Here is a 21,780-nt window from a genome sequence, read left to right as displayed (position 1 = left end):
GGGAAAATTCTGGATTCCAAATTGTGAATATAATAAACATTAATATACAGCTTAAAAATGTTTTTTAAAGTAAACAGCTACATGGGTTGGGCAGATAGGTCAGTTGGTAAAGTACTTACCTTAAAGCAATCATGGGAACCTGAGCTTGATCCCTAGAACTTGTGTAAAAGATGTCGAGCAAAGTGACTTGTGCTTGTTGTCCCAGAACCATAGAGGAAGGTATAGGCAGATATCTGGGGCTTTCTGGCCAGCCAGCCAGGCCTAATCAACAAGTTCCAGGGCAAAGCAAGACCATTTCAACACAAGGTGAATGGCTCCCTGAGGAATAACTGAGGTTGTCCTTTGGCCTCCACAAGCATGTGTACACATAAGCATGTGTACATACAGGTATGTGTACACACAAGCTTGTGTACACACATGCATCCACAGGTGCACACGTGTGTATATTCCCCCTCAGCCCCCACATCAACATACATGCACCTACTACTTAAGGTTGCAATGATATATACAATATACACTTGGTTGTTCACATTGCTTTAAGTATCATTTACACTTGATATTTTCAATCTGGGCATTAAGCCAGTTTTCATTTTTATTATGTATCTGTTCTGGTTTGGTTCTTAAATGTCTATCAGAGCCATGTGTTGAACACTTGGCCCTCTGCTGTACTGATGATACTGAGAAAAGCTTAGGGGTATGACCAAGTTGGAGGAAAGAGATCATTGAGAGCAATATATATATATATGGACTTGGCTCTTCTGTCTCTGTGTCTTCCTTTTTTGGTGACCATGAGGCGGTCAGCTTTCATTTCTCCCATGTTTCTGCCACGATAATAGTGCTTCAATCATAAGCCTAGAAGCAATAAAATAAAGTGATTGTGAACCTAAACTTCAGAAACCACGAGCCAAAAAGATAGACGTTTTCTTTTAAGTTGTTTATCTTATTTTGTCACGTGACAGAAGACTGACTAACAGAGTAGCTATTTTGTATTTTCTCATCATAGACTTAATTTGATTTTCCTTGAAGACCAGTGAGCTGACTTCCCATGCGTTCATTTGGATATTTATAGGTCTCTTTTATGTGGTGCCAATTATGTCTAATTACGTGTTTTTAATTGTCTGGATTTTGTTTTTGCTTTTTGTTTTTTAATTTCTCCATTGAAGCCTTTGTTGATTCCATACCTGAGTCCTCTTCCTTGGCCTGCCTTGGCCCTCTCTCATATTCCATTTATTGTCATATGCTTATTGTGCATGTTGCTGGGTTTCCTATAGACAATTCCTTGCAGGTTTGTCATGTATTTTGACCATGTTTTCTAGTTAGAAATCTCAAGAGGGAGAGGCTGCTCTTATGTCCAATGTAAAAAGAGTCTCTACAAAGACGGAGGAAAATGGAGAACACAGGTAAGAAAAACACAGGCTCATGATCCAAAGAATGTGGGCAGTTCTACAAGCTAAAGAATGTCAGGAGATGGATTTCCTCTATTGTTGGGAATACAAGCATACCAACTCCTGGATTTGTACCCAGTGAGACCAATTTGGCTTCAGATTTCACAGCTGGAAGATAACATCACTTCATGCTTTAGCCATGAAGCTGGTGGTGGTTAATTTCAAGAGTAATAAGAAGCAGATGTATATTTCCAGTCCCACTGTGCCCGGACTTGACTTTAATTCTTTCCTGAGTTTTCTAATGGCTCCCATTTAACTTTTTGAAGTTAAGCTATCATATCTTGGAGTTGGGGCTTAGAATCCAAAAGAACTTTCTCTCTGAAGGAAACCTATTTAAAGTCTAAGAGTGCAATCTCTAGGTGTGGCAAAGGAGAATTTCAAAGAGCAATCAGTGTTTATGTCATTTTCTATAAACAGACTGGAGACGTATTTAAAAGCACATATAACTTTAATGGAAACACACATCAAAGGGAGTTAAGTTTGTGTTAATAGAGTTCAGACAAAGCCCACATGGGATGATTCTTTGGGCTTCGAGTTCTCCATTTCTAGATAAGAGGTATCGTGGAATCTACATACAAGGAACAAAATGCAGTCCAGTGAAGCTCCCTCATCTGTATCCTTAAACAAAAAGGAAGATCAAATGACCGTCTGGGCTAAGATATGTCTCTCTGAAGATCGGTTGCACACAGACTACTGGGCCTCTCTAGCTATATATCTGAGAAGATCACACACACCCTGCAATGGGAACCCCTTAGGTGTTGTGTGGGTATGTTTTAATTGTTCTCAGGGAGATAAACCTGGCTGTCCATTTGTTCATTTCTTTTAATTTTTTGTCCTTTCCCATAGCAGCATCAACACTTATATTTGTACGTTCCCTATTGTTCATGGACTTCTGGAGTTTTCTCTTTCCAGTCCACATTAATATAAACCATGGCTTCTAATGCCCTCCCTCCCTTCCTCCACAGTCTAGATATCAGAACTCGGGCTTCCATCTCCCTCTTCTGATTCGTTTTCCCTCCTCAAACTCAGGAGGTTATTTTGATCCCTTATGTGGCCCAAAGAACACAGAATCAAAGGTGGATAGCATGCACACTGGTCACCTTGATTCCTGGGATTTGTCACTCCTTTATTCCTTTAATAATGTTTTGACCTAGAAACAAATTATCCCTTTATGTCTGAGGGTAGGGAAAACTTAGTCTGTCTCATGGGGCATGATTTATTCCCACATGGCTGCTTGCTATTGGTGACAAGTGTGAGAACATGAACAGTGGCATTCTATGACATGAACACATTGTTTCTAGTGCAACCACTCATGATAATGTCCTGGGACAGTAGCAGACACAGACTAAAAGGGGTTAACCAGTCACTGGACAGAGACCAGGATAATGTAGTTCACATCATTTTAGTAGAATTCTTAAAGTCATTGCCAGCCTTCAGTGGCTGGTGGTGATCAAGGCGTAGGCAATGAATTGAGAGAAATTTTGTTAATATGATCAGAAAGTGAAAAATTTCAGTATTTCCCTTGCCAGAGAAGAATCGAAGCACAAGTTCCAGTGTTATAGCTACTTAAATGGAGTTGAACCTGTGGTTATGTTCGCTCTAGAAGCAGAAACCAGGACCCAGACTGGATACCTGGTGTATCACGATCACTTAAACCTTTCAAGGAACCACAGCTGCTATGAGTTTATCAGAGCAATGGCCATGCCTTGTGCATTGGACAGTGTTTCCCAGTGCTCTTCCAAACTTCCAGCTCTTAAATACTTTCTGTCCCTTCTACCCTCATGCTCCCTGATCCTTTGCAGTGGAGTAGGAGAGGTCTATAAATGCCCCATTTCAGGACAAACACCCAAAACCACTCATTCTCCACACAGTGACTACTGTCCATATACACTCTTGCACCATGATTTTCATCCAATCACAAGGACAAGGAATCCTGAGTTGAGCCCCCCACCCAGGTGCTATGATGTAGAAGAAATCTTTCATTCATTAAGTTGCTCTTTCCCTTATTGTATTCACAGTGAAGAAATTTTGATCAGTGCAGTGAATTTAATGCAATGAATGACATGACTTAGATCAAAGACATAATGTGAAAATCAAATCAATAGTAGAAAAAAATCAAACATACAATGGGATGTAGAATAAAGAAGACTTTATTAGAATAGCAGTGGGCAGTGTCTCTTCAGTCCAGCAGACAATACAAATATGTCATGATGAGTCACGTGGTGAATCAAAAGAAAAAACCTGAACAGATATAATGATGGGTGCTTATCACTGCAAATATATAATAAGATAGTTGTTAATTGTATATTTTTTTAACATCTAGGGCAGAACAATGAAGAAAACATCAAAATGGGTAAGATGGTTCACAGATCTATTAAAGAAGGACTGAGAATTTGATGATTGTATGCGTACTAGAGGCACAGAAAAGGCAGAGAGTTTGGAATGAAGTAAAATTCCAGCAGCTCTAAGAATAGATTATTCTATTCCAGTAGTGACTTCATCAACAACCACAGGGCTCACAGCAGCTGGATTCACAGCCTTGGGACAGGCAGCCAGGCACACAGACACTTGTGGGCTGGTAGCAAGTCCTGGTGCAGGTCACAGGTCCAGAGCAGGCTGGCTCGCAGCACAGGTTGAGGCAGAAGGGCTTGCAGCAGGGCTTGCAGCAGCTGGACTGACAGCAGCTGGGTTTGCAGCAGGGCTGGCAGCAGCTGGAGATACAGCACCTGGGCTGGCAGCAGCTGGACTCACAGCAGCAGGGCTGGCAGCAGCTGGACTGACAGCAGCTGGGCCTGCAGCAGGGCTGGCAGCAGCTGGACACACAGCAGCAAGGCTGGCAGCAGGGTGTGCTGCAGCAGCTGCTCACACAGCTGGGTTGGAAGCAGGTCCTGCAGCAGGTGGTTTGACAGCAAGGCTGGCAGCAGCTGGAGCCACAGCAGCTGGGCTGGCAGCAGGGCTGGCAGCAGCTGGTCACACAGCTTGGTTTCCAGCAGGTGGTCCTGCAGCAGGTGGTCCTGCAACAGGTGGGCTGGCAGCAAGAGGAGCAACAGGAGTTGGTCATGGTGTTGGATGTGGAGGGAGAGGTTCTGTTCACAGGAGTTTCTGAGATTCTGACGACTGTTTCAGACCTGGGGCTTTTATACCCTGGACATCCCATGAAGCGACCAATAAGCACTTTTCCTTATTGTTTGTTTTCTGCTTTTCAAGAGGAAGTTTCACAGCAGGAAGTTGCTCTACAAGCATTGCAAATCTTTTGAAAATTATGCTGCAATTAATTGTGGATAAGTTCCTTGATGGTATTTTTGGAATCATTGCCACTATTCCCACTTTGGTTACTCTCTGGTCATGTGATGGCTCTGTGGGCACAGAGAGGCTGAAAAATCTCGTTCCTTAATTTGTACATTTTCCTGATACAGCCTGGGAAGTGCTTGAGGAAGGACTGTGACGTTGATATGCTCACAGTGGCAAATCTCATTTTTGCCTGGGCCCAAGTCTATTAATTGGAACTGTCTGCTTCTTCCAGATTATAATAGACATGTTTGTTTGCAACATGCACAGTTGCTGTAGCAATAGCTTTATTGAAGAAAGAATGGTTCTTTTGAGTATATTACTCTGAACCAAAGTTATGGGGGGTTAACATGGGGGTTAACAAAGCATCAACAATTTAGACCTTAACTCTAGTTAACAGGAGAAACATTACCTCATGTAGGACATGGGTATAGTCTTCACAAAATGAGAAAATTCCATGACCCCACAGATAACTTCATTAAAAAGGAACTTGAATCATAGCATGCTTCCAGAGAAGTGTGTGCCTTTAAACATATAGCTCACCCAAATTTGACAAAGCTGTCAGCCATGTCAGTAAGTAGTTGTCAACTCTGTGGCAGCCATTTTCATTCTGTTTCCCCTCACCATTGTCCTTTCCACCCTATAAGACAAATAGTCTGATGACTTACAATAGCATAGGGTTTTGCAAATCTTTTGAAAATCATGCTTCAAGTGATTAATTGTGCTAGGCTTGGACCCAAGGAAAGACTGGATTTGCCACTGTGAAAACATCAACATCACAGTCCTTCCCTAAAGCACTTCCCGGACTGTGTCAGGATAGAATTGTGAAATTCTATCCAAATTGAAATGTCATATACTTTGCTTTATTTTCTTTTTTCTCACCCAAAATTATGTTTGTTAAAGTTACTTACTTCATTGAATATTATAGCTGTTTGCTCCTTTTTCATACAGTTGATTATCGTGGGGTATAGCTTTAAGGATTTATTCATATTGTGTGTTAGTATTTTTCCACATTTATGTGTGTGCACCAAGCCTGCAGTGCCTACAGGAGCTACAAGAGAACACCAGCCCCTGGGGCTGAAGTTACAGACAGTTGTGAGCCACCATGTACATGCTGCGAATTGAACCAGGACCTCTGGAAGAGCAGCCTGTGCTCTTAGCTACTGAGCCATCTCTCCTGCCCCTATTGTGTGACACTTTAATGTAATAATTCTTGTGTTATTGATGGACAATTTTTATAACTAGGACTTTTGTGACTCACATTGTCATGAATATTTTTGTCTAAAGCTTTGTGTACTTGAGCTTGCATTCCTGTAAATACATCCCCATATAGTCTTACAGTGCAATTTCTGGATTTGAACATTTGCATATGGCCAACATTATCAAATACTTCCCTATAATTTATTGTTCTTACTGCTTTATGCTTAAATTTTTTATTTTATTTATTTGCATGTATGTATGTGTCTATGCACATGTGTGCATCATGCACTTATGTGGAGGTCAGAGAACAATTTGCCTGAGACTGTTTTCTTCTTTCACTGTGTGGATTCCAGAGCTTCAAGTCACGTTGTCAGTCTTTTATATGCCACTGAACCAACTGGTGCTTCACATTTTAATACCTGGTATTTTCGCTGTGGGATTTGCAGAGTTTTGTTATCTGTGTATTTAGTTTGTCTCATAATTTTCATTCAAATTCATGAACATTGATGAGTTGTATTTACATATGTCCTATAAGTGTGTTTCTCATTTGTAAGGTACTATCATGTCTAGTTTGTTTCTGTGGAATTGTCTTTTAAAAAGATTCTTCATTGACATTCCTTAAATGTCCTAGATATTAGCCTTTGCTCATATTATCAGTGCCCTTTCCTGTGCTGTTGCTTTTCTCTTTCTCTCTCAATTTTAGTGCTGGCTGGTCAATCAATCGTTTCTGTATTATTTATAGATCTTTTTATTTCATATTAAGGAAACCAAGCATCCTAAGACTATGTAGGTATTATCTTATATTAAACCCAAAGGTGCCATCTTCTTAACACTAACTTAGAATTTTTTAGTTACACACCCATACTAGTATATGTCTATAGAGATCATATTCACTTCCTGTCTCAGGGTTTCTATTGCTGTGACTAAGGCAACTCTTATAAAGGACAACATTTCGTCGGTGCTGGCTTACAGGTTCTGAGATTCAGTCCATTTTCATGACAGGAAGCATGGCAGCATCCAGGCAGGCACGGTGCTGGCAGAGCTAAGAGTTCTCCATCTCTTCTGAAGGCGAACGGGAGAAGACTGACACTTCCTCGCTGGAGAGAGCTTTAAGCCCACCTTCTGATGTACTTTCTCCAACAAGGCCACACTTATGCCAACAAGTCACACCTCCAAACAGTGACACTTCCCATGGGCAAATATATTTTTTGTGTGTTAATTTTAAGTCTTTAATGAACTTATATTATCTTTTGGTAAATGATACACGATAGGGATCTATTTTCATAGTTTGAGTTTATGTATCGAACATTGTCAGAAAAGATTGCAGATGTGTATCTGTTTTCATCCAGTCCAAATATTACCCAAATGTGTTCTTTTTCAGACGAGTATTATCTGGAATATATTTCCTTTAAAACATTTCAATATGCACAAACTATAGATTTTGTTGGTTTCCTTCATTTAAAATTTACCACCTCATTCCTTAATTTAAATTCATATGAGGCTACATCTAATTACTTTTGATAATCTTATTTTATTCTCAAACTTTTAAACCAAACACTATATTCACTATCTTTAGAGCTTTTTTGTAGCATAAATAGTAAGAGACTATAGGTTTCTCTCTAAATGGCATTTTTCCAGTGTCCTCCTAAGTTCTGACATCTGTTATCTTTGTTATCCTTAAATTTCTCAAGTGTTTTAATTTCCATTATAAAAGCTTCCATTTTGGTATGTATTCCAAGTCAGTAGTTTTTTCCCCTACATTGTGTCTTGTCTATAACTTCATTATTCATAATCAACATTTCATTTATTTCTGTTTAATGATTTTTTTCTAAGAAGTGAAGAATTAAACATAATTTTACAACATAAAAGTAGTCTGAAATTAATGATGTAATCTCCATCACTAACCAATGATGTTATGATGTCAGAAGGAAGGGTGTGCGTTCTCAAAGTCAACACCCAATTCTTGATGTGCTCAGATTTCTGTGGCGTTCATGTGAGGTATGAGGGGCTTTTCAGGTTCTGACTTTGAGGTTTAGACAGGCTCACTAAGGGGTGATCTAAGGGGGCAGCATGTGTATAAGAGTCGTTAATCAACTTTTAAAACACTCCAACAAGTAGTTCTGAGTTGTTAATGCATGTTGAGCACCAAGCAAGAGGGTAAACCTCTAGACATATGTAGCCTTATAAGTCTTGACATTCTAACTTCTATAACTTCAATACAGTCTTCATTTGTATGGGAATATTTTGACATATGTCATTTTAGTAGAAATAAGTACATTATACCATTTTATTCTTAGATTCTCCCTACCATGAGTAAGTTACTTTTGAACATATCAAGGGTCTTCTTTTGAGAAGAATCCCTAAGAGGTGGGCAGGTCCCAAACTATGAACACGTCTCCCTCCACTGCAAAAGGGTTTTGCAGATGTGATTAAGAATCTCAAGAGGGAGTTGTTCTGGACTATTTGTAGGTGTTCAGTGTAAACACAGTGTAAATATGAAGAAAGGTAAGGATGGAAAATATGGAAATATTTACAAGAAGTGTGGGTGATCCTAGAAGTTGGGAAAATGCCAATCTTCACTTACAGAAGCAGTGCAACTGCACCAACACTTGGATTCAAGCTCAATGATGCTGAATTTTGACTTTTGATCTTTAGAACTGGAAGATAATAAATTTGTATTGTTTAAACCTCCAAGTTGGTGGTTGCTCATTACAAGGGCAATAGTTATTGAATACAAATTTCTAATGCTGCTCTGCCTGAACTCTAAATGACATCCTATAATGACCTTTCTAAAGCCTCTCTTACAGTTTACGAAATTAAACTTTCTATGTCATCCTAGAGTTTGCTAGTTTCTCATTGATATAGGCAAAATCCAGGAATTAGTTTTCTACATTGCGTGTTAAAGGGAGAACTCCAGGAAGTCATTATAGTCAATGTTTACATAGCTTACTACAAATTGATTGAAGAAGAATGGACAACAGAGTAAAGCTTTGGGTCTTAGATGAAGAAAAGTTAATGTTGTCCATCTAGAAAATGTCTGGGCTGATTCACTACTCCTGGAGTCAAGTCTACTGTTCGTATTGATAAGATCTACTGTGAAATGTTCATATCAAAGACCACTCAATGCTTAGCCCTTGACCTCCCTTTTCTGTTCATGTAAACAGAAATAAAATAAAAATATTCTTCTGAGCTAAGATCTCTCTCTCTCTCTCTCTCTCTCTCTCTCTCTCTCTCTCTCTCTCTCTCTCCCCATACACACACACACCCCCACTGTCTCCCTCTCTCCCTCTCCCTCAAGCATATTTTTAAGAAGGGTATAGAAAGAATCTCTGGCATGCAGCTGAGAAGACCATGTGTCAGTGGCAGCTCTTCCCTCTAAGGTATTTACTTCTTATTTCCTTTCATTGTTTCCTGTTGCCTGTAGCAGCATTAACCACGAGATTAGTAAGTTCTCCACCATCTGTTCTTTCTCTCAGAATGTTTGTTGTTTTCTCTTTTAGCTCCATGCTCACAATGACCACCATTCCTAGAAGTCTCCTCCCTCATAGCCTCGCCAACCTCAAAACCCACGTTCTCAGTCAGTTTGCTCAATTGACTGCTCTTTCCCTCCTATAGTTCGGGTATAGTTTTTGGTTTTTTATTTTTTCCTTGGAGCTGAGGACCGAACCCAGGGCTTTGCGCTTGCTAGGCAAGCGCTCTACCACTGAGCTAAATCCCCAACCGTCAGGTATAGTTTTAACCCCTTAGTCAGTTCAAAGCTTACAGAGGATCAAAGGTTGGTAGCATCACTAATTTGCTGCTGCCTTGAATTCTGGGATTTGTTACTCTTATATTTCCTTAATGCAGTATTGAGATGGAAACAATTATTCTCCAAGGGTGAGTGTAAGTGAAATTCTATTTTCTAGTGATACTCAAAGCCATATAGGAATAGAGATCAGAAAAATAAGTACATTTCTATGGCATCAACAAACTTTTACTATGGCAACTTTTCACATCAAAGTCTAAGGACAGTAGTAGGAGCATTTGGATCATTAAATGTATTTGAAGGCGTTCGTTCTCCATCTGCCTGACTGGAGTTCCCATCATTTAGTGGAACTCTTAAAAACATTGCTGCTCTTCAGGTGTGGGTCGTGGTGACCTAGGTATGAGTCATGAATCAGGAAGAGCTGTGTTAATGAAGGTGAAGTGAAAATGAGAGGAACTAATGATGTTGCCGGAGAGGAAGGCAGAGCACATGTAGCCCCTGTTCAGCTTACAGCGCCATGTTTCCTTAAACTAAAACTGCACCCGTGACTACCCGACCTCAAGAATCTGACAACCTGGGCCCTTGATTTGATTCCATCTATCCCTAACTGCCTGCTGACTCAGAGGTCACTTGACTTGGGCTGGGTTTGCTCAAGTGCTACTGCTTGAGTATGAGTGCCTGCTCATTAGTTAATGGCACTGTTCTATACGCTGAGTAAACGCAAACAGATGGAACCTGGCTGGAGGAAGACCCTGGGCTTTGCCTCTGAAGGTCATATGAAGTCCCTCATACTTTCTTGCGCTGGCTTCTTTCTGGTCTATATGGTGCTGCTCAACTGCTCTGGCCGCCCTGCTGTTTCCTCCAAGTACTGGAGTCCCAAACAAACCTGTGCTGAAATCATGAGCAGAAATAGCTCTATCATCCATTAAGTCATTCTTCCATGCATGTGATGGAGTTCCACAAGCATAACAACTTTTGGAACAACTGTTTGCAGCATAGACGAGGTAACATAATTTGAAGAACATAATAATAAAAAAACATCAAAGCACAACATAACATAGGCAAAAATGTATTAAAAACACCAATGGACAAGGTATTTATTTGTTTATTTTTTTATTTAAGCTAAGAAGAAAATATGAAGTGGTCATAAAGGAGCTACAAGAGGAATCATAAAATCATATACCACATTGGAATAAAATGAGAGATATTTTTCACTATGAGGTTATAATTAGATGATTATAAGCATCTTTTCTTATTTTTAATTTATTAAGTTAGAAAGGCAATTTTCTCTTGGTCAAAGCTGAGGTCACAAACTGAGGTGAAGATCAGTTGATGTTTAGAAGGAGCCAGAGGAATAAGAAAGATATCAAAATGGATTTGATGGTAGCCAGTGATCAAGTTACAAATCTGTTAACAAGAAAACTATGGAGGTTTATGAGACATGTATTACTCTTAAGTACATATTATTAGCAGAAAGTGGTGGTAAATTTGGTGTACTGTGCTTGTCTTGCAGATTTGTTGTTAGGGGTCTGTGGTAAGTTGATCAACAACCACAGGGCTCACAGCAGCTGGACCCACAGCCTTGGGACAGGCAGCCAGGCACACAGACACTTGTGGGCTGGTAGCAAGTCCTGGTGCAGGTCACAGGTCCAGAGCAGGCTGGCTCGCAGCACAGGTTGAGGCAGAAGGGCTCACAGCAGGGCTTGCAGCAGCTGGACTGACAGCAGCTGGGTCTGCAGCAGGGCTGGCAGCAGCTGGAGATACAGCACCTGGGCTGGCAGCAGCTGGACTCACAACAGCTGGGCCTGCAGCAGGGCTGGCAGCAGCTGGGCCTGCAGCAGGGCTGGCAGCAGCTGGACACACAGCAGCAAGGCTGGCAGCAGGGTGTGCTGCAGCAACTGCTCACACAGCTGGGTTGGAAGCAGGTCCTGCAGCAGGTGGTTTGACAGCAAGGCTGGCAGCAGCTGGAGCCACAGCAGCTGGGCTGGCAGCAGGGCTGGCAGCAGCTGGTCACACAGCTTGGTCTCCAGCAGGTGGTCCTGCAGCAGGTGGTCCTGCAACAGGTGGGCTGGCAGCAAGGGGAGCAACAGGAGTTGGTCATGGTGTTGGATGTGGAGGGAGAGGTTCTGTTCACAGGAGTTTCTGAGATTCTGACGACTGTTTCAGACCTGGGGCTTTTATACCCTGCACATAACAGGAATTTTCCTTGTTGTTGTTTGTTTCCAATGGATCATGGGGAAATGCTCTAAGGAGGAAGTTGTTCAATATATTACAAATCCTTGACAATTTTCTTTAAATAACTAATTGTGGATAATGTTTGTATACACTCATCAGTGTCATTTCTGCTCTGGTCATGGCCATGTGACAACTGTTGTGGCCACAGGAAGGGGTCAAATTATCCCTTCATCTTGTACCTTTGGCTGTATGCTGATTAGGGGAAAGGTTAGCATACTCTTATGTTCACAGTGTCAAACTGAATCCAGGTCTGGGTCCAAGCGTGTTCCTCAGAGAAGCTTGCTTATTCCACACTACAAGAGGCAGCAAACATGTATCCCATCAGCTTTATCAAAGGGGATGTGGGTAAAGGGTGACCGCCCCAGTCCTTTTTGTATGAAAAAGAATCTGAATGTGGGCCAGTAGGGCAAATGGACACAAGGACCTAGAAAACATCAGCCAATTTAGGTCTTCATTCTTTTTAGCAGCAGCTCCAATACACCGAGGCCATACACACCAATCAACACATTGTCTTCATAAAATGAGGAAATTAAATTCTGTGAGATGAATCCATACACCTTCATTTAAAAGAAATTAAATCATAACTGTGTTTTCAGAAAAAATAATGCACTTTTATAGTAGCTTGACTGAATAGGACAAAGGCAGAGGATGTCCCTCATTCGTGTCAGGGAATAATGGTGTAACTGGTGACTGTCATCCTGGTGTCATCTCCACTCTTCTCCTTAAGGCAACTAGTAGAGCATTGGAGTCTGTCGATTTTTGATCTCTCTTAAAAGTTAGAATCATGCAGCATGTGTTACTTGGTTTCTCTTGCTCGAGTTTGTTTGTGATTTGTGAACTCATCGCCCACAGCGTTCATTTGTTCACTACAGTTGAGATCGTTGTAGGTGGGATCAAGCCTTATCGATGTGTCTCATCGCTGGTGGACATATTTCTGTTATTTAAGCTGGTGTGAATCATGTTCTCATGATAATATGTGTCCGCGTCTTCTAATGAGTGTTTTTCATATATTCTTGGAGTGAAATTTCTGAACCGTGCATTGTGTGTTTGTGCCACATTAGTAGATGGTTTTTCATTTTTTTTGAAAGTTACAATATTGATCTCAGAGCTTATTTGTAACACCCCCACCCCATCACCAAAGTTTAAGGAACGTACTGGGAAGGAGGGAGAAACAAGTTGGAGGATGGGGAGGAGGTCCGTGAAACGCAAACTTCTGAACTCGCTGTGGCTTTAAACATCACGAACTCACACCAGCTGTGACTCCCTGCACGTGACCCGCCCGCCATCAAAACAGCCAAATTCCACCACAAATGCGGAGGGCCTTCCTGAATCCCATCTCTTCCTGACGAAGTACTGGCAGTTGATAGCCACTGGTGTGTGTGTGTAGGGGGATCATTGTGTTCTGAATGTATGGCCACTGAGAGATTTCCCATGATCCATCCAAACGCATGTGTATACGATAAGCTATAATTGGGCTTCGTGGGTTATTAATGATACAACAATTTAAAAAGTAAAAAGGCATTTTTTTCCTACCACTGAGTTGACCTCAGCCGCATCTTGTAAAATATAAATGTGATTTATGTAATTATCCCACTGGGTTTTTCATAGAATAATGTATTCAGTACAGTTGTTTGTTCACAGGTCAATGCCATGGGATGGTTGTTGCTGGGAAACCCTGAGAGCGCTCTGCAATTCTAGCACAGGCCACCTGCACGACAACCGCAAGGGGATGATGAGCTACGAGAAGAAGGCAGGTCTCTTCCCAAACTATCTTCTTACTCTGCATGGGTGGTAGATCACATCCCACCCAACACCTCACGCCACACGCTAGAGTAGGCTCCTTCCTCTGATAATTCACTGTCCTCTGGATCTGTTTCAGGCTTCTACCAATCATTACTACTTAAGTCTCCTGGCAGAAGTACCCAACAGAGCCCCTCACTCTCAACAGCAAATGGAACCCAGAGCACACGTGAGTCCCCATTCACAGAACCTATGGCATTTCAGTCCTCTCGGGCCATCAAAGTGGAAGGTTGCATCCGAATGTACGAGTTGGGTGCAGGAGAGCAACAAAGGGCCTGAGGCAGTGGCCAGAGAAGCAAGAGAGGAAGGTGTGAGCCCTCTCAGAGATGGCATCTGAATGGCTAAAGAGGTTTGATGAGCTGAAGAAGCAGAAGCTGCAGAAGGAGTTCCGGGATTTACAGGAAGTGATGGAGTAGAGTACCAGAGAAGCCCTGGGCCATCAGGAGAAGCTGAAAGCTGAGCATGGCCACAGATGCCAAGGTTCTCACCCTAAAGAGAGAACCAGAACAGCAGCAGCTCAAGAGCAGGCAGAGCAGGAGCAACTTTGGAAGGAGGAAGGCCAGGTCCGTCTGTGCAGCCTGTACACCCTGCAAGAGGAGGTTCTGCAGCTCAACCTGGCAGCTGGATGCCTCCAGTCAGCCACACAAAGACATACTGAATGTGGACCTGGCTGCCTTCCAGACCCGGGGCAACCAGCTGTGTGGCTTCATCTCCAGAATCCTTCCCACCACCTTCGACAGTGGCTATCCCACAGCAGAGAACCAAGCTGAGGCTGAGGAAGCCCTGCAGGAAATTAGGGACCTCCTCTCCAGTTTGGAGCAGGAGATCACCAGAGTCTTGGAGGAAGAGGAGGAAGAAGAGGAGGAGGAGGAGGGGGAGGAGGAGGAGGAGGAGGAGGAGGAGGAGGAGGAGGAGGAGGAGGAAGAGGAGCCCAAACCCAGCAGGGACGCAGAATGAAGACCTGCAGGTGAAGGTACAAGATAGTACGATGCAGTGGTACCTACCTGCAATTCAGGATGCTTCTGCCAAATGTGAGTTGACCTTTGAGGACCTGACCAGCAGCAAGGACAGTCAGATCAAAAGGATAAAGATGGACTTGCAGAAGGCAGCCACCATCCCAGTGAACCTCCTTGAGCACAGGTTCAAAGCTCAAGGAGGTCTTTTGACAAGATCCACAGCCTGCTCTCTGGAAAGCCTGTCCAATCTGGTGGGCATTCCGTGTCTGTCACTCTTCACCCTCAGGGGCTGGACTTTGTCCAGTACAAACTGGCAGAGAAATTAATGAAACAATGGGGACAGGGAAGTGGCCTCTCACCCAGAAGCAGCCTTCCACATTGCAGTGGTGGCATCTGGTATCTGAACGCTCCACCCCAAAGTGGGATACCTTATTCCTGCTCATCTCCACAAGCAGTGTCCCTACTCCATTCCTTTCTACCCAACTTTCAAAGAAGGGATAGCTTTGGAGGATTATCAACGGATGCTTGGCTACCAAGTGACAGATTCCAAGGTTGAGCAACAGGACAACTTCAAAAATAGTCTTGAATGGATGAAATATATTGGTGGTGAAGCCACAGATAGAGGGCTGACTGCATGAATTGAACATTATGTGTTGAGAACTGTCTAAAGATGCTCAGTAGTGCCAAAGAACAAGGACTCAAGCAAACTGTGCCATGTTCTGTGTCTTCACCTGGCTGGGGTGATTGGGAAGGAAGGAAGAATAGACACATACAGTGAAGATGCGATCCAGTGGCCTGTGCTTGCTCTGATGGTGTGTACCAACTACACAACAACTCAGAGCCTCATCGTGTTTATTAGGAACAGCATGGAGGGAGCCTGAGCCCTGGGCGGAGGGGCAGGGAGGGCTTGGCCTATTGAGGTTTGGTCTTGTCGTCTATTGTAATACTAAATGCGGTCCCCAAGACCTGGAGTCTGCAGGTTGACCCAAGTGACCCTGCCCCCAAGGTATTTCTGATTGGTAAATAAAGATGCCAACAGCCAATAGCTGGGCAGAAGAGATATAGGTGGGGTTTAGGATTCCTGGGTTTGGTGTCAGAGGAGAACTACGAGAAGAAGGTAGAGGAAGAGAGAGAAGCCTCCACGGGTTAGGTGAGTCATGAAAACGTGGATCTGTTAAAATGGAAACAAGAGGTCTCCTCACTTTAGTCTTCATATTTGTGCTTTCCTAGTCTACGCAGATCATTTCTTTATATTTTTGTCATATATATTTATTTCTGTGTTTCTTAAATACCACATAATTTATAACGTGTGTTTTCAGTTTTCTGTTTTTGTCTCAGGTGATTGTAGGTTCTACATGTTAGCGGTCAAATTGACTGCTTTTCCTGGAGATGAACTCTTGTCCTTCCTCATTGTAAGAACCAGAGGGGTGAAGAACACCACAGGAAAATCCACAGAATCAACTAACCTGGGTCCACAGGGGCTCACAGAGACTGACCCACCAACCAGGGAGCCTGCATGGGACTGACCTAATCCCTCTGCACAATGTAACAGTTGTGTAGCTCGGTCTTCATGTGGGACTCCTAACAGTGGAAGCAGGGACTGTCTCTGACCCTGTTGCCTGCCTTTGGGACTTTTTTCTCCCTACTTAGTTGCCTTGTCTAACTGCAATAGGAGAAGATGCACCTTGGCTTACTGCAAGTTGAGAGGCCAAGGAGGAGCAGATGTGGGGGAGGTAAGGTGGGGGCAGAAGGACTGGGGGGGAGGAGGGAGGGAAAACAGTGTAAATTAATTAATTAAAAAGTGTTTCTTCCGGGGTTGGGAATTTAGCTCAGTGGTAGAGCGCTTGCCTAACAAGCGCAAGGCCCTGGGTTCGGTCCCCAGCTCCGAAAAGTGTTTAAAAGTATTAAAAGTGTTTCTTCCAGAGGCTGAAGGAACACCCATTCAGAGCCTGCCCCACATGTGGCCCATACATATACAGCCATCCAATTAGACAAGATGGATGAAGCAAAGAAGTGCAGGCTGACAGGAACCAGATGTAGATCTCTTCTGAGAGACACACCCAGAATACAGCAAATACATAGGCGAATGCCAGCAGCAAAGCACTGAACTGAGAATAGGACCCCCATTGAAGGAATCAGAGAAAGGACTGAAAGAGCTTGAAGGGGCTTGAGACCCCATATGAGCAACAATGCCAACCAACCAGAGCTTCCAGGGACTAAGTCACTACCTAAAGACTATACATGGACTGACCCTGGACTCTGACCTCATAGGTAGCAATGAATATCCTAGTAAGAGCACCAGTGGAAGGGGAAGCCCTGGGTCCTGCTAAGACTGAACCCCCAGTGAATGGGATTGTTGGGGGGAGGGCGCTAATGGGAGGAGGATGGGGAGAGGAACACCCATACAGAAGGGGAGGGGGAGGGATTAGGGGGATGTTTGCCTGGAAACCAGGAAAGCCAATAACAATTGAAATGTAAATAAGAAATATCCAATTTAATAAAGATGGAGAAAAAGAGTGTTTCTTCAAGATCTAAGAGATGTTTGTCTATATTTTTATAAGAGATTCATGGGTGATTTGTTTTCTGAGACAGGGTGTAGCCCTGGCTGTCCTGCCTCCTGGCTCTGTAGACCAGCCTGGTCTTGAACTCAGAGATCTACCTTTCTCTTCCTCCTGAGTACTGGAATTAAAGGCAGGTGCCATCACCACTTGGTTGAGTTTCAAGGTTTTTTAAGTCTTTAGTCCACCTGGGTAATATTTTTGTAGATTATGTGCAATAGAGACTACTTTAAGCACTCTCTATCTCAGCTTACAGAACAGTCTCTGGAAACGCATAGATTATTGACCCCTTTCATTCAAGATATTGAAAAATTTACTTTTTTTCTCACTAGTTTTATCACAAATTAACTTTCCCCCAGGTGGCCATTTGTACTGGTAACCATAAGAATGGGGGGGGGGGGCAAAAATTATGCAATTTCTAAGAGATCAACAATTTCTAGATGATCTCACATCAAAATCCTGAGATGGGTCAGCAGGAAAAGGTGCCTATTCCAAGCCTGAGTTTGAAGCCCAAGAAACACAAGGTGGAAGGGGAAAAAACTCTCATAATTGGTCCTCTGATCCATGCCTCCCCGCTACACACACACACTGTGAAAAAAGTTTTTAAAAGCCTGGGACAGTAGCAAGTACACTGTGGTTGAAAAATACTTAGAAGTCATCACCAATGGCTTTTTTAGTCAAGGGAATAAATGGTTTACAGGGCTATCTAGGCCTCTAAAACTAGCTCTTTTGCTCAATGCTTACTGGTTACTAAGGTGTTAGGGTAAACTGAGGGAGGTTTTTGTTAAGCAAAGGTAATTGGGCCCAGGCATGGAGGGAGCCTGGGACAACCACTAAGTCCTGCACCAGGGGACCCAGATAGGAAGCTAGCCTAAGATAACCAACAGTCTTGTCATGCAGGCCTGAGTGGACAGACTATGCCTGAGATGACTTCTGTCCAGTGCCACACTGCATGGGTGGGGCATAGCACTCCTAGGACCACGCCTGAGATGACCGTAGATATCCAGAGATCCCAGACACTTCTAAGAGGAGCAAGTAAGTTGTGGAGAAATGGAAGAGAAAGAGAAGCAGAAGGATGTGTCCACAATGAAGAGAGGCAGAACCGGAGACTTGAGGGTAGTGAGGAACAGCCCGATGTGAGTAGCCTATGATGCCACCTATGACTGTGATCAGGTCCTGGCCTGTATTTACACTGAGGGCTATCACCAAAATTCAGGCAGATGTCCTTGGTGTGGGCTGCCACCAGTACCAGGGGCTATGTTGATGTCTGAGAGCTGTGTAGAACCTGGCCCCGCCTCTTGCCTGGGCATCATGGGAGAGGTTGTGAAGGCAGGAGAGCTGACCACCCCCTGTCACCATACACACACCACTAGCAGTACTCGGGAGAGCAGCCCCTCACATTGCCCAGGAGCTCCAGTAGAACTGGCCGCTGGTTGCAAGAGTTGCCAGTGGGGCAGCTCTGAGGGTATGAGTGTGGGGGAACTAGCCCTGACACTCATATCCTGTGCATGGGTGAGACAGAGATACCTTCCTCTCCTCCTTGCCCCTTGCCACTTGCGGCAGGCAGAAGAGCTAGCCCTCAGGTCATCAGAGCTGGACAGCTGGCCCTACCCTTCACCTGCTGCATCACTAGGGAAAGCCAGGCCTGTACTTCACTTGTATAGCACAGTAGAGCTGTCTCTGGTTGTGGGGTTTATGGGTGAGCTAGTTCCATGAGTGTAGGAGAGCGCGTCCTGCCTCTTGTGTTCTGTGTCATGGCATGGGTGAGGAAGAAATGCCCTCCAACCTTCCCCCTTCACCATCTGTCGCAGATGGGAGAGTTGGCCCAGTGGTCATGAGAGCAGGAGAATTCTCCCAGCCCCTTATCTGCTATAGCACCCAGGAGAGCAGGCCCTGCAACTCATCTGGACTGCACAGGAGAGCTGAAACTTACAGTGGTGGTGCAAGTGAGCTGGCTCTGAGGGCAGGAACATAGAGAGCTGGCCCCACAACTTGTCTGCCCTGCAGTGGTGTAGAGAAGAGAGAGATGCTTCCTCCCCCTCTTCATCCCTCACCACCAATGGCAGGCCAGAGAACTGGCCCCGTCCCACATTGGGTGCAGTACTCTGGAGAGCTTGCTCTGTACCTCACCTGGGTAGCAAGTAAAACTGGCCCTGGTGGCATGGCTTTGGATGAGCCAGCCCATAGGGCATGAGAGTGGGAGAGCTGACTCTGCCTTGCTGGCTGCAGTGTTGAATCAGCTAGATGGAGAGCTCACCCCAGTGAGGTGGGCGTGGGAGAGCTGGTGGCTGAACCTCTCAGATACCTCTCAGGTCCAGATCCAGGGCTTTGAGTTGGCCCACCCCAACATCTACCCCCTCGATGAACTGCTGGAACACTTGAAGTTGGCCAGTCCTACAGATCCAAAGCTACAGGATCTCCATCACACCGGGCAACAATAGGATATCTAAGGAGAGTCGCCTCAGTGAAGGTCCAATATTGATAGTGTAGCACGAGCCAGAGGCCTTGAGCCAGACCAACAACTCATTGCAATGGACATTTGCAAGCAAAGTGTGGGCAAAAGAGTAGACTGTGGGACACACTGTGTCACTGTGTCTATAGCTTCCGCTATGTGTTTTTTTTAATGGGGGAGTTTGCAACAGTGGAGGGAGGGTGCAAGGGCACAAGCGCACAAGGGCACAAGGAGATGAGTGGGATTGGATTACATAATGTGAAATTCATGAAGAACCAATAAAAATTATATATACATATATACACACACATACATACATACACACATATATGTATATACATACACACATATACATATATATATATACATATATATATATATATATATATATATATATATGAAAAGGGATCATGACAGGGAGGATTGTGAGATGCACAGCTTCCCAGTGCTCAGTGCCAGCACTGTGTTCCATTAAGCCATGCCCACTATCACTGCAGACCTACAGCCAGGAAGTCCAGCTCTCTGGATGACACGTTCTATCTTGAGGTACATCCCATGTGTTGTCTCTGCCCAAGTGGCTCAGATGCAGCATAATATGACAAGCAGCACACAGAAACACAACACAATTCAAAAGACAATTGAGTAAAGATAACTTTATTAGTAAGCCCTAGATAATGCTGATTTTACAAACGAGTCACATGATGAGTCATGGTAATTCTAAACACATGGAAACGAAAGGGTGACTAATACTGGAAAGATATGAGTGCTTTCTTTCTTTTGATTTTATAAAGCTTCTGTAAATAGAAAATGAAATAAGTGATTTTTCCAAGGCTAAGGCTGTGCATCTAGGTCAATAACAGATAGCTTTGACTAAGAACCAGAGGAACATGAAGAAAAGCACTAGATAAAGCTGTTCTTATAACCAAACACACTAATCTGTTAGCGAGATGACTGATGGTTAGACAGTGTAAAGATCACTTTAAAAGGAATAACACTGAGTTTGGTTTATTGTGTCCATCAGGTAGGTTTGATAGTAGAAAGCTGGTTTATGCAGATAGTGGGTCTGTGGTAATTTGATCAACAACCGCATGGCTCACAGCAGCTGGACCCACAGCCTTGGGACAGGCAGCCAGGCACACAGACACTTGTGGGCTGGTAGCAAGTCCTGGTGCAGGTCACAGGTCCAGAGCAGGCTGGCTCACAGCACAGGTTGAGGCAGAAGGGCTTGCAGCAGGGCTTGCAGCAGCTGGACTGACAGCAGCTGGACTGGCAGCAGGGCTGGCAGCAGCTGGAGATACAGCACCTGGGCTGGCAGCAGCTGGATTGACAGCAGCTGGACTGGCAGCAGGGCTGGCAGCAGCTGGGCCTGCAGCAGGGCTGGCAGCAGCTGGAGATACAGCACCTGGGCTGGCAGCAGCTGGATTGACAGCAGCTGGGCTGGCAGCAGCTGGACTGACAGCAGCTGGGCTGGCAGCAGGGCTGGCAGCAGCTAGACACACAGCAGCAAGGCTGGCAGCAGGGTGTGCTGCAGCAGCTGCTCACACAGCTTGGTTGGAAGCAAGTCCTGCAGCAGGTGGTTTGACAGCAAGGCTGGCAGCAGCTGGAGCCACAGCAACTGGGCTGGCAGCAGGGCTGGCAGCAGCTGGTCACACAGCTTGGTCTCCAGCAGGTGGTCCTGCAGCAGGTGGTTCTGCAGCAGGTGGGCTGACAGCAAGGGGAGCAACAGGAGTTGGTCATGGTGCAAAATGTGGAAGGAGGAGTTTCTATTCAGGAGATGAGTTTCCTAAAAATCTGGTTTTTTTTCTTTGTTATTGAGCCTTTTATATATGATGCCCCAAAGTTTGGGCCAATGAACAGAACTTGTGTGTGTCATTGTTTATGCTAATTTTCCCACTTCAAGGAAGATATTGCTTAAGCATCTTGAATTTTCCCTTAGTAACATATGTTTACTTTCCTAATTGGTAAATAATTAAAATCTTTTCCTGAAATGAGAAGCCAATTCCTCCTTACTACATCAGCTTTAACACTAATGGTTTTTTGTTTGTTTGTTTAGTTTGTTTTGTGTCTTTTTTAGAGTGTGGACAAAATTTTAATATTAATT

The 21,780-nt window shown here is 43.9% G+C and overlaps 2 protein-coding genes, 1 non-coding gene and 1 pseudogene across 3 annotated transcripts; 1 reads left to right on the top strand and 3 right to left on the bottom strand.

Moving 5' to 3' along the window:
- Positions 1-3,584: 3,584 nt before the first annotated feature.
- Positions 3,585-4,538, bottom strand: Krtap9-7 (keratin associated protein 9-7). Its single transcript, XR_015631310.1, has one exon. It is a non-coding gene; the product is annotated as a keratin associated protein 9-7 (transcript).
- Positions 4,539-10,803: 6,265 nt separating this feature from the next.
- Krtap9-1-ps1 (keratin associated protein 9-1, pseudogene 1) lies at positions 10,804-11,815 on the bottom strand. The gene has a single exon (XM_087574820.1). The coding sequence runs from the start codon at positions 11,777-11,779 to the stop codon at positions 11,222-11,224; it is 558 nt and encodes a 185-aa protein (XP_087430946.1). The 5' UTR covers positions 11,780-11,815; the 3' UTR covers positions 10,804-11,221.
- A 1,743-nt stretch (positions 11,816-13,558) lies between these two features.
- Positions 13,559-15,307, top strand: Gle1-ps5 (GLE1 RNA export mediator, pseudogene 5; annotated as a pseudogene).
- A 5,356-nt stretch (positions 15,308-20,663) lies between these two features.
- Krtap9-1 (keratin associated protein 9-1) lies at positions 20,664-21,457 on the bottom strand. The gene has a single exon (XM_087574819.1). The coding sequence runs from the start codon at positions 21,414-21,416 to the stop codon at positions 20,757-20,759; it is 660 nt and encodes a 219-aa protein (XP_087430945.1). The 5' UTR covers positions 21,417-21,457; the 3' UTR covers positions 20,664-20,756.
- Between the last annotated feature and the right edge of the window lie 323 nt (positions 21,458-21,780).

Source organism: Rattus norvegicus, chromosome 10, assembly GCF_021556685.1.
Source record: "Rattus norvegicus strain SHRSP/BbbUtx chromosome 10, alternate assembly SHRSP_T2T, whole genome shotgun sequence".
Classification (NCBI taxonomy): domain Eukaryota; kingdom Metazoa; phylum Chordata; class Mammalia; order Rodentia; family Muridae; genus Rattus; species Rattus norvegicus.
This window is presented reverse-complemented; position numbering and strand designations above follow the sequence as displayed.

Excerpts from the sequence above, each read along its gene's own strand:
- Krtap9-1 (XM_087574819.1), bottom strand. The coding sequence starts at position 21,416 with ATGACCAACTCCTGTTGCTCCCCTTGCTGTCAGCCCACCTGCTGCAGA.
- Krtap9-1-ps1 (XM_087574820.1), bottom strand. The coding sequence starts at position 11,779 with ATGACCAACTCCTGTTGCTCCCCTTGCTGCCAGCCCACCTGTTGCAGG.